The 13,604-nt window shown below is 49.1% G+C and overlaps 1 protein-coding gene across 2 annotated transcripts in view; it reads right to left on the bottom strand.

Annotated features, from left to right (window-relative positions):
* Positions 1-12,520, bottom strand: part of NOX5 (NADPH oxidase 5) — a 30,459-nt gene extending 17,939 nt beyond the window's left edge. The window contains exons 1-7 of one of the 2 annotated variants that reach the window (XM_032343017.1): positions 12,186-12,520; positions 8,121-8,244; positions 6,188-6,338; positions 3,695-3,905; positions 2,613-2,847; positions 1,307-1,460; positions 895-1,073 (exon numbers count right to left, since the gene is read on the bottom strand). In XM_032343017.1, coding sequence (XP_032198908.1) covers positions 895-1,073; positions 1,307-1,460; positions 2,613-2,847; positions 3,695-3,905; positions 6,188-6,338; positions 8,121-8,240 — 1,050 coding nt within the window. In that variant the 5' untranslated portion in view covers positions 8,241-8,244; positions 12,186-12,520. The remainder of the gene's footprint in view (positions 1-894; positions 1,074-1,306; positions 1,461-2,612; positions 2,848-3,694; positions 3,906-6,187; positions 6,339-8,120; positions 8,245-12,185) is intronic. The other variant, XM_032343018.1, reaches the window with a different exon arrangement.
* Between the last annotated feature and the right edge of the window lie 1,084 nt (positions 12,521-13,604).

Genomic DNA, 13,604 nt, shown 5'->3' with positions numbered 1-13,604 from the left:
GACCCAGAGCCTTGGTTGAATATACCCTGTCCTGGAGACAGGGCTGTGTAGGGGGCTGGGGATGGGAAGCTTTGGGGTTTCTTTATTCTGGGGGCTTGGCCCAGGGATCTTAATATAAGGGCTCCTAGCGCTTGCAGCAAACATCTGAAACATCTGCCTAGCGATAGCCTAGCCAGAGTGGAGTGCCCTCAAAGCGTTTATCAGCATCAATGTCCCCATGACATTGACCCATTTTCAGGGGGAAGAAAAGAAAGTAATTTCCTGGGTGTGGAGAAGGAAGAATGGAGCGCTGAGTTTGAACACCTGCTATTGTGGGCTGTGAGATTCCTTGTGTGAGTGTCAGACTCCTCATTGGCCAAATGAGGATGCGGAGTCCCACGTCAAAGGATTGCTGCTGGGGCTCTGTATGTGTCAATCTGATGTGAGCAGATTAGTCCAGGGGGCTCCAAACCAAATCTGTGACCTCCTGCATCTTGAGGACACTACCCAGAGGGGAATGAAAATGGAACTAACGTGTTGGGAGCATCTGTGTGCCCTGTGAATAGTAGGGGCTTCCCATATGTCATCTCACTTAATTCCTAAAATAACTTCATAGGTAGAGAACGGTAAGTCCACTTTATAGATGAGGAAGCTGAGCAAGCTTGTGCTCCTTCCTCTCCCTGAGCCTGGTCTAATCCAATTTGGGCAGGCTGGCAAAAAGGCAGAATCTTCCAGAGCCAAAAGTCTTCCACTTGGCAGACATATACTACAGCCCAGTGACAGACCCCAGAGCACATGCACATAATATGCAGACCAGCCTGGGCACTGCCTGGGCTCTGGAGTCAATGCGAGGGGACACGGCATGGAACGAAGAGGGGATCCAGCTGGGGAGAGCCAAGGGGAAGGGCTGGACACCTCAAAGTGGCCACTCCTCCGGATGCAGGAGCTGGAGCAGGCAAACATGAGGACCAGCAGCAGCAGCAGAGCCACACCAGTCGGGGAGGCCGAGCCATAGACCCAGCCGATGCCAGGCCTGGTGGTGAGCAGCAGTTCCCAGAACCGGAAGGGGCTGTCCTCGGACTGAGCCTGAAGCGCTGGAGATGATCACAAGACAACCTCTTCCCTCTCCACCTTTCTTTTTGGAGACTCCCCCCCCCATCAGACACCCACATGGGTAGAGACTTCCAGCCAGACCACTGGCTGGTACAGGACACCCCCTCCCCACCCACTGGGCCTGCAGGACACACAGGGGCTGAGCCCCATGTCCTGGGCTAGGGGCTGGAGAAAGGCCCACCCACATCCTCTCCCCCAGCCCCAGGCCACTCACCGAAGTTCACAACGTGGGCCACAGTGTGTACCAGGGAGAGCACAACCACCACGTAGCCCATGAGCTGGTGGAACTGGATGTTTCGGTCCAGTGGCAGGACCTGCGCCAGCCAGGTAGCCCGCAGCCACGTCAGGCACCTTCTCAGCATCAGCACCTGGACAGAGCAGCAGAGAGCGCCCGCCTGGCTCTCCCTCCGCCCCATTCTCCCTTCCCCAGCAGCCATCTCCCCATCTCCTCTGAGCTGGCTGTGCCTCCTGAGCAGGCTGGGAGGTGGGGAAGGCCTTCACCATCTCCCCTGCCCCCAAGCCTTTGCTGCTCCCCTAGGTCGGCAGCTGAGGTGTCCAAAGCCCGGTCTCCGGAGTCAGGGCAGGGAGAGCAAATGTTACAGAATGGCTGCTGTTATTACTTTCACCTAAACACACGAGAAGCACAGAAGCTTTTGCTAACATTTAATACCCGTGTCGACATGGTGCCCTCATTTAGTCTGTGTGTCAGACAGGCACGTGTTATGTCTAGTTCTCAAGGTGTCCTGGAGGAAGACCGGGTTCTCCAAAGGGGCTTGAGACCAGGGTTCCTTTCCTGCTCATTTGCTTTCAATATATGTATGCCCAGATATAGGGACTTGCAGATGATGTTGTCTGGTTTTAACCAAGTTAAACTACCTCTCACAGGAAAGACAAGATTCCCTGCGGAGAGGGTACTGACTGAAAGCAGTGTTACTAATGTGAGTGGCCAAGCAGATGAGTCATGGGACTCCAACTCTTGGTATGTGGCCAGTTACAAGGATAAAAATAAAACCCACCTAAGATGCTGACATTATTAAGAAGAGTATCTGAACTAAAGATGTACATTCCTGATCGTTAAGATGACTCTTGCTTTATCGTGTTCTGTAAGTTTACTGGCTAATGATAATAGGGCATGCATGTAATTATAAGTAAATGAGCAGATATTGGGTCAGTGAAAGGGTTTTTCGTTCTCTGTCTACTGTCCACCTGCCCTGGGGCCACTTAGGTTGTTGTGAACATCAAAAGGAGAGGGCCTAGCACCCTGACTGTACATGGTAAGTGCACAAAAATGCTAGCTGTGTTTTACAGGCTGTGTAACTATGGACAAGTCACTGCCCCTCTCTGTGTCCCAATGTCCAATGAATATTGATTGATCCAGCTGACTTCTGAGGAGCCCTCCTGCCCTGGCACCAGGACTCCACCTGTGGGTTCCTTGGGCTATGAGGAACTTATATCAGCATCCCCCAGCAACCTCACCCCTTCACCCTGCTTCCCCGGGCATTGTGCCCCCGCAGTCCTACCGCGATGAAGCTGCAGTCGAAGTTGAGGCACTGGCCGCAGCCCTTGGCCACCATGACGCTGGGGCCGCGGGCCCGGTGCGCGCTGGCCGCCAGCGCGAAGAGCAGCACGTGGAGGACCGCGTAGGCGGTCAGGCAGAGCAGGTGGCTGCGGTGGTTGTGCCAGTAGGCTGAGGTCAGAAGGCGGGGACGCCTCCGGCGCGGCTGGGCGGCTGGGGGCGTCAGCCAGTGGGCGGCGCTGCGAGAGAGGGGCTCTGCTCAGAGGGACCAGCCCGGCGTGGGGCGGAGGGGGAATCCTCACAGGGTGTGGCGGGCAGCCCCCCAGCAGCAACCTAAAGACCCCACGTCCGCTGTAACCGACCAACTCTCTGGATCCTCCTGGCCAGCGGCCGGCTTCCCTTTATACCAGGACACAGAGAGGTCGAGCGACTTGCTCAGAGTCACACAGCAGGCAAAGCCGGGATGGAACTCCCATCTGCCTGATGCCACAATCACGTCTGCTTCTATTACTTCACTTACCTACCAACTGTGGGTGGGTGGGGGGAGGCAATCGAAAAGAATGGAAAATTCTGAGATATGTTGTGGTAAATAACCCACAAGTAACCTAATACACAAAAAGAATGAACCATAAAAGTGGCACTCTTTGGAGCCTGGAACACCCCGGCTACTTTATTCTCCTCCGCAGCTCTTTCCTACTTAGCACTTCTCTAGTTGATGCATTTGTTTACTGGCATAAATTACGTATAAATTAACAGTGCCTGCTTGACCAAGTTGAATAAATGTCTGCTAATTATAGGTGTGATCCTCGGTAAGTTACTTCAGGTGAGGTAACTAATTTCCTTTTGGAAATCAGTTCTGGTGCGCTCGCTAATTTCCTTTCCATTACTATAAAACGCACTGGCATATTTGTAAAAATGCCCAGCCCACTGCAGGGGCTTAATACTGTGAAGATTCTGAAAAGACACTGTAAATCGGAGACCCGATATGAGCCCCCAGCAGAACAGGCCTTTGTCCTCTATAAAAAACTGGGTGGGGCGGGACCGAGGGTCCCCTCTCTGCGCGCCTGGAATCTAGCCTCACCGCACCTGATGGTCAGGTTCTCCATGACCCCGGGGAAGCGCTGCAGCTCGTCCCGGAGCTCGTCGAAGGTGATGGCGCCGTTGCAGTCCTTGTCGGCGGACTCGAAGAGCGCCAGCGTCAGCTGGTCCAGCTTCTCGTCCGGCAGCGAGATGGCGCTCTCGCGCATGCATGACTGCAGCACGGTGCGCAGCTCGTCCACGTCGATGGACCCGCTGCCTGTGTCAAGTGGGGATCGAAGCCGAGTGGGAGCTTGCCCCGGACCCTACTCTCTACCTGCAGATTCCCCCTGCCTGCCCAACTATTGCATGGAGAGATGAGCTTTCCCTGTTCGCCCACCTCCAGTTTTCTCCCAACCAAGTCCCTTTCTGGGTGTAGATCAGGCAATCAAAGTACATAATGTCATCCTCAGTTCAGAAACCTTTCATGGCTCCCCACTGCCCAGCTCCGTGGAGAGAAACTCCTCCCCAAGCATGGAGAATCTTACCTTCAGTGCATGCCTTTCTCCAGAATCTACAGCCTCCTCTCTAAGTAGTGAGCTTAGCCTTTTTTTCTGTGTATTTTCCCACTCCGCATGAACAGCAGGGCCCATGATTAATGAATTCTTGGCCCGATTTGGATGCACATACACATGAGGTGGCTTCATGTTTCTGCCCCTTACTGTGATGGTGGGCTATTAAGTCCTTTCGAGTAGTGAACCTTACTTACTAGAATGGGGATAATATTCCTTCCCTCTCAGAACTGGTTCAAGGATAACAGATCATTATAAAGTACTTACTGTAGTGTCTGGAAGAAGGTAGTTGCATACAAATGGAAAGTCTTATTGGTATTTTAATCATCATAAAGGCCCAAGCCAAAGTCTGTAATCACATGACAGTGCAGTCTCATGTATTGCTCTCCAGCACGCCTCCCGTACTTCAGGTTTGCTAGCCAAGAGCCACTATGCCGCAGGTCTCTAACTGCATCCGGAGTCCCTCCCCTGTGCCTTCACACCCTCTGGTCCATTCAACTTTATTCACTCCTTGGCTAGTTTCAAATCCAGGGTCCCCCTTCTTTATTACTCTCATACACACATTCCTCTTTCTCATCCCGCTGTCCTATTCTAGTGACCTAAACATATCCCATTCCTGAGTGAATCTAGCCACCTATCCTTTCCCTTCCTGCACCAGGGCAGCTGATAGAACATTCTTGGAGAAAAGCACTCAAGAGAGCAGGAAGCTTTGATCCTCAGCCACAGCAAGGCCTTCAACTTGCCCAGAAACCTTATCCTGATTCTCTGGTAAGGTCATTCTCCTACTGCCTACAGGATCACTTCTCTCCTCCATGTGCATCCAATCCCTGCCTGACTCTCAGAGAAAACAGAAGCCACTGGAAGGGAATGCTCTCTAGTTCCTGCTTTTCACCTGCCCTGTACTGCCTCTCCCTCCACCCCCAACCAAAAGTCTGCAAGGAAAAGGTGAGTGTGTTGCTTCTCCCATCAAAAATCAACCTCTCAGGAGTGAGCAAAGCTTGGTGGTCAGAAAGCAGTCAAGGAGGACTGTCCCATGGAGACTTGGTGTGGTCAACTCCCTATGTACTAGGGGAAGGGGGCCAATTTGGGGAATGGGTTCCAGGAATGAGGTCTGGCTAGACTGAGTCAGGTGGGACTGGGAGTTAAGAAACCCCATAGGCCAGAGGGCCATGCCCAGGAGTAGGCCTGCAGCTAGGTTTAACTAGCAAATCCAGCCCAGGGACTTCCCTGCTCAACACTCTTTAGTGGCTCCCCGTGGCTAATTGTACTGAGACTCCAAACCTGAGTGGGAATAGAGTTTCAGTTTGGAAAGATGAAAAAGTTCTGTGGGTGGATGGTGGTGGGTTGCCCAACAATGTGAATGCACTGAACGCTGTTACACTGACACTTAAAAAATGGTTAAAGCTTTAAAAAAATTGGTGAAAGTGGTAAATTTAATGTTAGGTATATTTTGCTACAGTAAAAATTATGTTAGAAAGCAATATAGTCTTACACGAACAAATGTGCATGTTGTTTAGTAAGAAAAGGCAGTCAGTAGAGCGTAATCCTATTAAAAATATGCGGGGGGGAGGTGTGTGTAGAGAGAGACAGAGAGATCAATTACAAAGCAGTACAGAAAAATGTTATGGGTGGTTTTTGCTTTCTTCTTTAAAGAAAAAAGAACTGTAGATCTAAAATGTTCACAGTGGACTTATCATAATAAGGAAAAAGTAATAAAGCAATTTCTTTTTTCAAACTTTCAAAATAAGTTCAGGCTTCTGGTGATCGAATTAAGGACATTTGTCTCCTGGGCCAGAGTGGCCCCTTCTTGCCACCTCTCCAAGAAGCGAGGCAGTGGTCAGCCGGAGAAAGGGGTTGAGGCTGGGAGGAGTAGGGGATGGACACACAGAGAGAGAGAACCATCAGCCTGGGCTGGAGAAAAGTCACTGAAGGGGGTGGATTCCCTTTGCTCCTCCCACTGAGACCATCCCCGCCCCTCCGGAGCCCTTACCATCGACGTCGTACACCTGGAAGAGGAATTTGAGTTTGTCCATGGGGTTGCCGTGGATGAGCAGGGTCAGCGCCTCCAGCAGCTCCTGGAGGGTGATGGTGCCACTTCCATCCGAGTCAAACAGAGTGAAGAACCTCTCGGCAAAGAAGGACTGTGGCCAGAGAAGGGCGGGAGATGGGCACTGGGTGGCCGAGGGGGCCCGGCTTTGAAGTGCGGCGGGCTTTGCGCGCATGCGTTGTGGGGTGGTGGGCTTCAGGCGGGTCCCCGGTGCTTGCGCGTGGGGTGGGAACGGCCCGCTTGACCACACCAGGGGGCGGTGTCCACGGCCCCTCCCACTGGCGCAGAGCAAGTTTAGACACCCGTGGAAGCACTGTTCAGATCCCAGCAGTGAGGAAGGGCTTGTGTCTGGGGCTCAAGCCCCCTGCTGGCCCCTCACGCTTGGTCATTTGTACAGGCTCTCTGTCCCCTAGTGCCCGTCACCCCCATCAGCCTTGCAGTCCAGATCCATCAACATGCAAAAAAAGGGTCAGACCGAGGTCTCCCCCTGCAGGCTCCTCCAGGGTCCTGTCTCATCCCCCTTGGGGTGAACCAGGAGGGTTTAGAGGGTAGATGGCCCTTGAACACCTGGATGTTCCCTATACTTATTGCTTTAGGCTGCCTGAGCTTATACTTAAGGCTCGTTATTAAGCTCCTATTCACTCACTCTATTCACGCATTCAGTTATTCACCCATTCATTCATTCATTCATTCAGCAATCATGTCCTGCACAGCCGTCACTTGCCAGGCCTGGTGTTAGACACCCAACACAGAAATTAAGACAGGCGGGGTCAGTGCCCCAGGTACGCCCCGCGGGAGGCTTGCCTGGAGGCAGGGAGAGGGCCTGCAGGGCTTCGTGTTTGACCTAAAGAAACCATGAGGGTTCATAAGCAGGAAGTGGGGGCTGAAGTCTGTTGTAGACAGTCACCCCTGCCTGGGCTCTCCTCTTTCTTTCCTGGATCCCTGGTTAATGCCTTTATCAGTCTCTACCATCCCAAGTGGTCTTTAGCTTAAGATAATCTCCAGCATCCTTGTAATGTATTGGGGCGCCTGGGTGGCTCAGTCAGTTAAGCATCTGCCTTCGGCTGGGGTCATAATCCTGGGGTCCTGGGGAGTTTGCTTCTCCCTCCCCCTCCCCTGTTTGTGCTCTCCCACTCAAATAAATAAATAAATAAATAAAATCTTTAAAAAAAAAAAAAAGAGTGTAATGTATTATTAGGCAGAATGTCTTTTTTCCCCTCCCCATGTTTACTACAGAAGGAGGCATGACATTTAGAGTTCTTAGCAGTATCCCTGCTACCAGCAAGTGAGGGGTACACAGAGACATGCAGATGCTCATTGGCTCGCCCCTATCAAGGACACAGGCCACCACCAGATGCTAGCCCATGAAACGTGTGGGGAGAAGTTAACATTTGCAGGCTCACTCCCCCTGTATCTCTATGGATGTCTCCCCTGTTTGTGGGGTACGCAGGCTTCTCCAGGAATGGGCAGAGAACCTATGAAATAAGAGAGGTTTTGGGGAGGGGGTGGGAGTTTCATGGATACAAATCATTGAGAATCTTATTTCTTGGAAGGAGGCTTATGGACACCATAGCCTCAACTCTGCCCATGAAGCTGGTGGAAAACATGAGGCCAAAACTACTTCCTAAGATCTGGCGAGCTCCTGACACCCAAATTTATATGTTGTCTCGAAGCCCCCAGGAGGCACGGCTACCAGAGGGATGGGAGGGCATCAGGAGCAGAGACTAAAATGCTTGGATCCTGCTTAGGGGTGAGGCTAGAAGCCCTGAGGATGCCTAGGGGGCAATCTTTCCCTCCTTGCGAGGTACTGTGTCCCTGAGAACCAGACTGCTCCTCTGCTATGAGCACAGGGTCCACTTCTGGAGTGGACACTTGCCTCTTTCACATTGAGGGCTGCTTTGAATTCTTGCAGATCGATTTCCCGGTCTTCCCCCGCAATGGTCTCAAACTGGTGCGTCACCCACTGAAGCCATTTGGTGTCCTCCTCGGTACTCATGGTGCTGGAAGAAGAGGAGACAGGTTTGTGGGTTTGGGGTGTCAAGGGCTTCTGGTGGTTCCAAGACGTGTGCCTGCTTCTATCTAGGTCCTTGGGCCTTCCATGGGTTGGACCCGCTTTGCCCAGGAGAAAGGAGCCTCCCCAAGACTGCTTCTTTACTTCTCTAAGTCCCTGTCTCTTTCTTCCATCTGGCATCAGCCAGCCTGGACTTGTGTCTCTTTATGTTCTGGAATGATAGGGTCCCAGTGAGATGGAGCCTAGGCTGTGGGCTTGAGGTCAGAGAGTGGCACACTCATGTTAACACATCATGTTAACATGACAATATTTCCTGCCTCACATTTACACAGCTCTTCACTGTTTTCCAAACTTCATTTGGTCTCTGTCACAGCTTGGTGGATCGTGACGTTTTATAGGGAGGAAATAGATTTAGAGCAGATGAGTCTTTCAGAGAAATTTACTCAGCCAATGAGAGAGAGAGAAAGTTCAAATTGGCCAGTATGTTTTCCATCATGCCCCATCCTCTGCTTGAACACTTCTAGTACAAGCATCACCAGGACTCAGACCTCAATGTCCAGAGCACATTGTATGATGCTCTAAGGGTATCAGCAAACTGACAGCCTCCCAGATGAGCTAAGTAAACAATGACCTGAACAAAGGTTACTGGTAAATGAGGACACTTTCTGTGTTATCAGAACCCAACAAACCAAAAATGAAGCTGTGAGGATTTATAGCTTCTGTTGCCATAAACTTTTCTCTGAGAGAATGGCTTTGTCTGTATCCCGTGAGTTCAATGTAACCTTAAATGATTTAGCTACAATCGATCCTCATTATTTGCAGATTCCATATTCGTAAATTCACCTGTTTGTTGAAACTTATTAGTAGCCCCCAAACTGATACTTGCAGCATTTTCCCAGACATTGCAGGCATGAGCAAAGTCGTGATCAATTTCAGCTGCCTGATGTACACGTTCCCAGCTGAGGCTGAAACAGGGTCCCTCTGCCTTCCTATTTCAGCTCTCATACTGAGAACGAGTGTCCTTTGAATGATCTAGTGAGTGCTGCAAGTTTTAAATTTTTGTGCTTTTTGTTGGTGATTTTCTTTTTCTTTTTCTTTTTTTTTTTCATTCTTAACAAAAGTTTTTTAAGGGTGGTTGACACACAATGTTACGTCAGTTTCAGGTGTATGTCTAGTTATGTTTTGCTTAAGATAAGTGTAGCTACTGTCTGTTACCAGGCAACACTGTTACGATATTATTGATTATAGTCCCTATGCTGTGCCAGTGACTTTGCTGTTTAAAATGGCCCCAAGAGTGATGTTGAGATGCTGGTTAGGGTTCCTAAGCACAAAAAGGCTGTGATATGCCTTAAGGGGAAAAATACATGTATTAGGTAAACTCTATTCAGACATGAGTCCTAGCACTGTTGACCATGAGTTCTATGTTAACAAATCAACTATTTATATTTTTAAAGGAGTCTTTTTAAAAAAGATTTTATTTATTTATTTGAAAGACAGAGAGAAAGAGAGAGAGAGAGCGAGAGCGAGCACGAGAGGGGGAGGGTCAGAGGGAGAAGCAGACCCCCTGCTGACCGGGTAGCCAGATGTAAGGCTGGATCCCAGGACTCTGGGATCATGACCTGAGCCAAAGGCAGATGCTTAACCAACTGAGCTCCCAGGTGCCCCTAAAGGTGTCTTTAAACAGAAGCACACATAAAACGAGATTTTATACTGATTGTTTGATTAAAAAAACCAAAGTTTTGTGCCCAAATGTTGGCAAGAATCTAACCCTGCATTTTCCCAAGGAGCAATGGCCCAGAATTCCCTAATTCATTGTTTGCAATGAATTTAGAGGACATAATTGCCATGAATAATGAGAATTAACTATCTCTACATAAAAATTAAAAATAAACAAGCTCACTTCCACTTAAGGAACCAGGAAAAAAAACAATATAGTATCCACATGCACAAATAGAAGGATAGACTATTAAATAGAAAATCTGAAATTCAGGAACTAGAAAACTAAAAATGATCAAAACAATGCATTTATTTTTTATTATGATGATGGTTTTGCAGATGTAGCCATATGTTAAAAACTCATCAAATTCTTCATGTTAAGTGTCCAGTTTATTGTTTATTAATAATGCTTCAGTGCAGTAAAAATGAAGTTGGGTCTTCAAAAAGTCTAAGTAGAAAAGCACAATTAAAGAAAACAAGTTGGGGGGGGTGCTTGGGTGGCTCAGTGGGTTAAAGCCTCTGCCTTTAGCTCAGGTCATGATCTCAGGGTCCTAGGATTGAGCCCTGCATCAGGCGCTCTGCTCAGTAGGGAGCCTGCTTCTCCCTCTCCCTCTGCCTGCCTCTCTGCCTACTTGTGATCTCTGTCTGTCAAATAAGTAAATAAAATTAAAAAAAAAAAAAGAAAACAAGTGGGAAAAATACAACATTAATATTGAGAAAGGCAATAAAAAGGGAGAGACTACAGACACATCAGTATCCAGTGTACTCGTTTGGTGAACTCAGGGAAATGAGTTGATTTCAAGAAGACATTACAATGCAAACGGACTAACATTCATTTCAGAAATAAGAAAGGCGGTGGAATGTCAACCGCTTATGACCGTGTCAGCCCCAGCTTGTTTTTGTAGCTGAGTTCTACCCAATCTTCAAAGAATAAGTCCAATATCAAACTAGCTCTGATGGCAAAAAAAAAAATAAAAGTAATAATAATGGTAAGACTCCCAATTTATTTTACAAAGCTAGCATTCCTCAATCCTGATGTAGATAGCATACAAGAAAAGGAAAATTCTAGACATATGTAACTGGTAGAGATGCAACACTCAAACTAGAACATAACTAAGTTAAATCCTGGAATTTCCTTCAAAAAATAATAACCCACCTTTATCAGGAAGGACTTTTTCCAGATACACAAGGATAATTCACTCTAAATATTATCTGCCAACCCCCGCTGCTGTCCAAACGCAGTAGTTGGAAGACTAGCGGTGCCCGAGTTATGACATCTGCCTGTCAGAGACAGGAAGAGCTTGCTACAGTGTCCACTCTGGCTCACCAACTTTGGGGTGAAGCCCCAGAATCAGCACATTTAACCAGAACCCTGGATGTTGGCGACCCATGCCGGCAGGTCCAGGCTCTCATCTGGAGGTTCAGCAGCCCCACTTACTTTACCCCTGGGGACCCACAGGAAGGCATTCCACAAAGCAGAGAGAACTCTGGGAAAGAGGCTGTGTGCAGGTGCTAACCCAGGGAGGGTGGGGATGGGCTATCTCGTGTGTGCTGGTGTGCACGTCCCTCTTCTTGGCAATGTTAGTGTTTCAGGCCTGCAGAAGGAGAAGAAATTCTAGGAAGCTGGTGGAGAAGAGGCTGGTACAGCTGGTGGGAAGAACGGAGGAAGGGGATGCAGGGGAAAAAGAAGGTAGCACCGAAGGAGAGAGACGTCCTCGAGGAGGAGCGAGGAATGTTCAGATTTCAGAGCTCTAGGGGAGCAATGTGCTCAGCAGAGGCCAGAATTTTCCCGGGAGACCAGGAGTTTAGTACAGGTTTGCTCGGCCCTACCTGATCACTGGCCCCACTGCCCTGTGGTGAGCTTATCTGTAGCATGCGACAAACATCATTCCAGCAAGGGCTGCTATGATGACCAAATGAGATGCTATTTGGGAAAGTGCAACTGACAAGCACTGTACAAATGCTACATATCATTACTCTGACTAGGCCAATTCCTCCTCTTACAGATGTGAAAACGGGTCCAGAGAGGTCTGGTGACATGCTCAAGATTGCACAGCTTGCTGGTAACCAGGCAAGAGCAGACCTGAGCAGGCTCAGGTCTCCTGACCTCTGTCCCAGACAGACAGTCATCCTCTGTAGCTCCCCCACTGAAGGCAAAGAACCCTTGCCTTTCCCTTGTCACTGGCATGGAAAGCTAGAGAAAGAGTCACTCACCCTCTGTGGCTTTCAAAGTCTGGCTAGGCTGGGTCTTCTGGCCTGCTCACCCTTTCTCCTATCTTCTAGACCACAGGTCCCAAAGAGGCTATGGTCTGTACAGCAGCTTGTGGGTGAAGCCCACAGTTGACCTCTCCCCAGCTCCTCCTCTTCCTGACTCTTCTAAAGAGCTGCTCACACCCACTGCCCCTCAGGCATCCACATACTGGCCAGAGGCTGACTTGGTCCAGAGAAATCCCGACAAACAGCCTGGTGCAAGGGTGGGGCAAGCATTTCACTGGAAAGATGTTGGCAGTCTTCCATCTGGCTGGATAGCTTCCATTTCCCCTCCTTCAAGGAGACCAGCAGGTAGGAAATCTAGAAATACACTGGGGAAAAAACCAAAATCACCATCAAGTCAGAGTAGGCTCTGCTCAGCCCTTAATGAGCCAAGTGCAATTCATCAATCCCAATAATGTAGATTACCAACAGAAAGGTTGAAGCACTTACCCTGAACCATGCGTTGTGCTAAGGACTTTACACGTAGTGTTCAATTAAATACAAAACACGGCCCTGTTTGGTATGGTTATTACTGTCACTACACCAAAGGGGAGAGTGGCACTCTGAAAGGTGAGTGACATGTCCAGATGGCTGGGCAGGCGTTCAGCCGTGTTGGACGGACTCTGGAGACTGTGCATTTAACTCACAGAAGCAAAGCTCAGTCCCAATGAATTGGGTAAAATACATCGGAACGGTCCTGGGAAGAGGTTCCCAGTTCAAGGGACCTGGGGAGGGAGGGAGGGAGGTCGGAGAATCCTACTGGCCAAAAATCTAAGAGAAATTATACAAATAGTTGGATAAGGTCACACTGTGACTAAAATTTGAAGTGCTTTTTACATTTTGTCCTGTCTGGCAAGACATGAGCAGATAACCTTGGATGTCTGGTGGGGATTTGGACCCTCAACAGGTGATTTAAGATGTCTCTTGCTACTTTCCAAAATGAGGGAAATGATAACTGTTTTGTTTTTATCTTAAAGCAGACAAGTTGGCAGAAGAAATTTCTCTGATCATGTGGCCGCTGGTGGGATGCTTTAAAGGGCTCCTTGAATGCAGTCCTGTCTGGACTCCAGTGTCATCACGGGTCCACTTGATGCTGTTTTGCAGTCACTCATGCTCCTCTGCCCACAGGTTCAGCCAGTTCTTCCTGGGCTAGTCCCAAGGCCATGTATGATCTGCAGAACTGGGGTGATCTGGGGATCTCTGAAAATTCTCCATTCTGACTTGGCAAAAGACATCATTCCCTGGTCCAGATGATTTAACACAGTGTCAAAGATGATGAAGAACTTCTGTGTCTCTCTTGGGAGTAACAATCCCAGAGCCTGTGCTGTGATGATAGCATTTGAGAAATTCAGCCCCATGATCTTGGTTTAGGGTTGACGT

The sequence above is a fragment of the Mustela erminea genome, chromosome 5, assembly GCF_009829155.1.
Source record: "Mustela erminea isolate mMusErm1 chromosome 5, mMusErm1.Pri, whole genome shotgun sequence".
NCBI classification, from domain to species: domain Eukaryota; kingdom Metazoa; phylum Chordata; class Mammalia; order Carnivora; family Mustelidae; genus Mustela; species Mustela erminea.
Note: the sequence above shows the minus strand (reverse complement) of the source record. Positions and strands in the feature narration are given on the sequence as shown.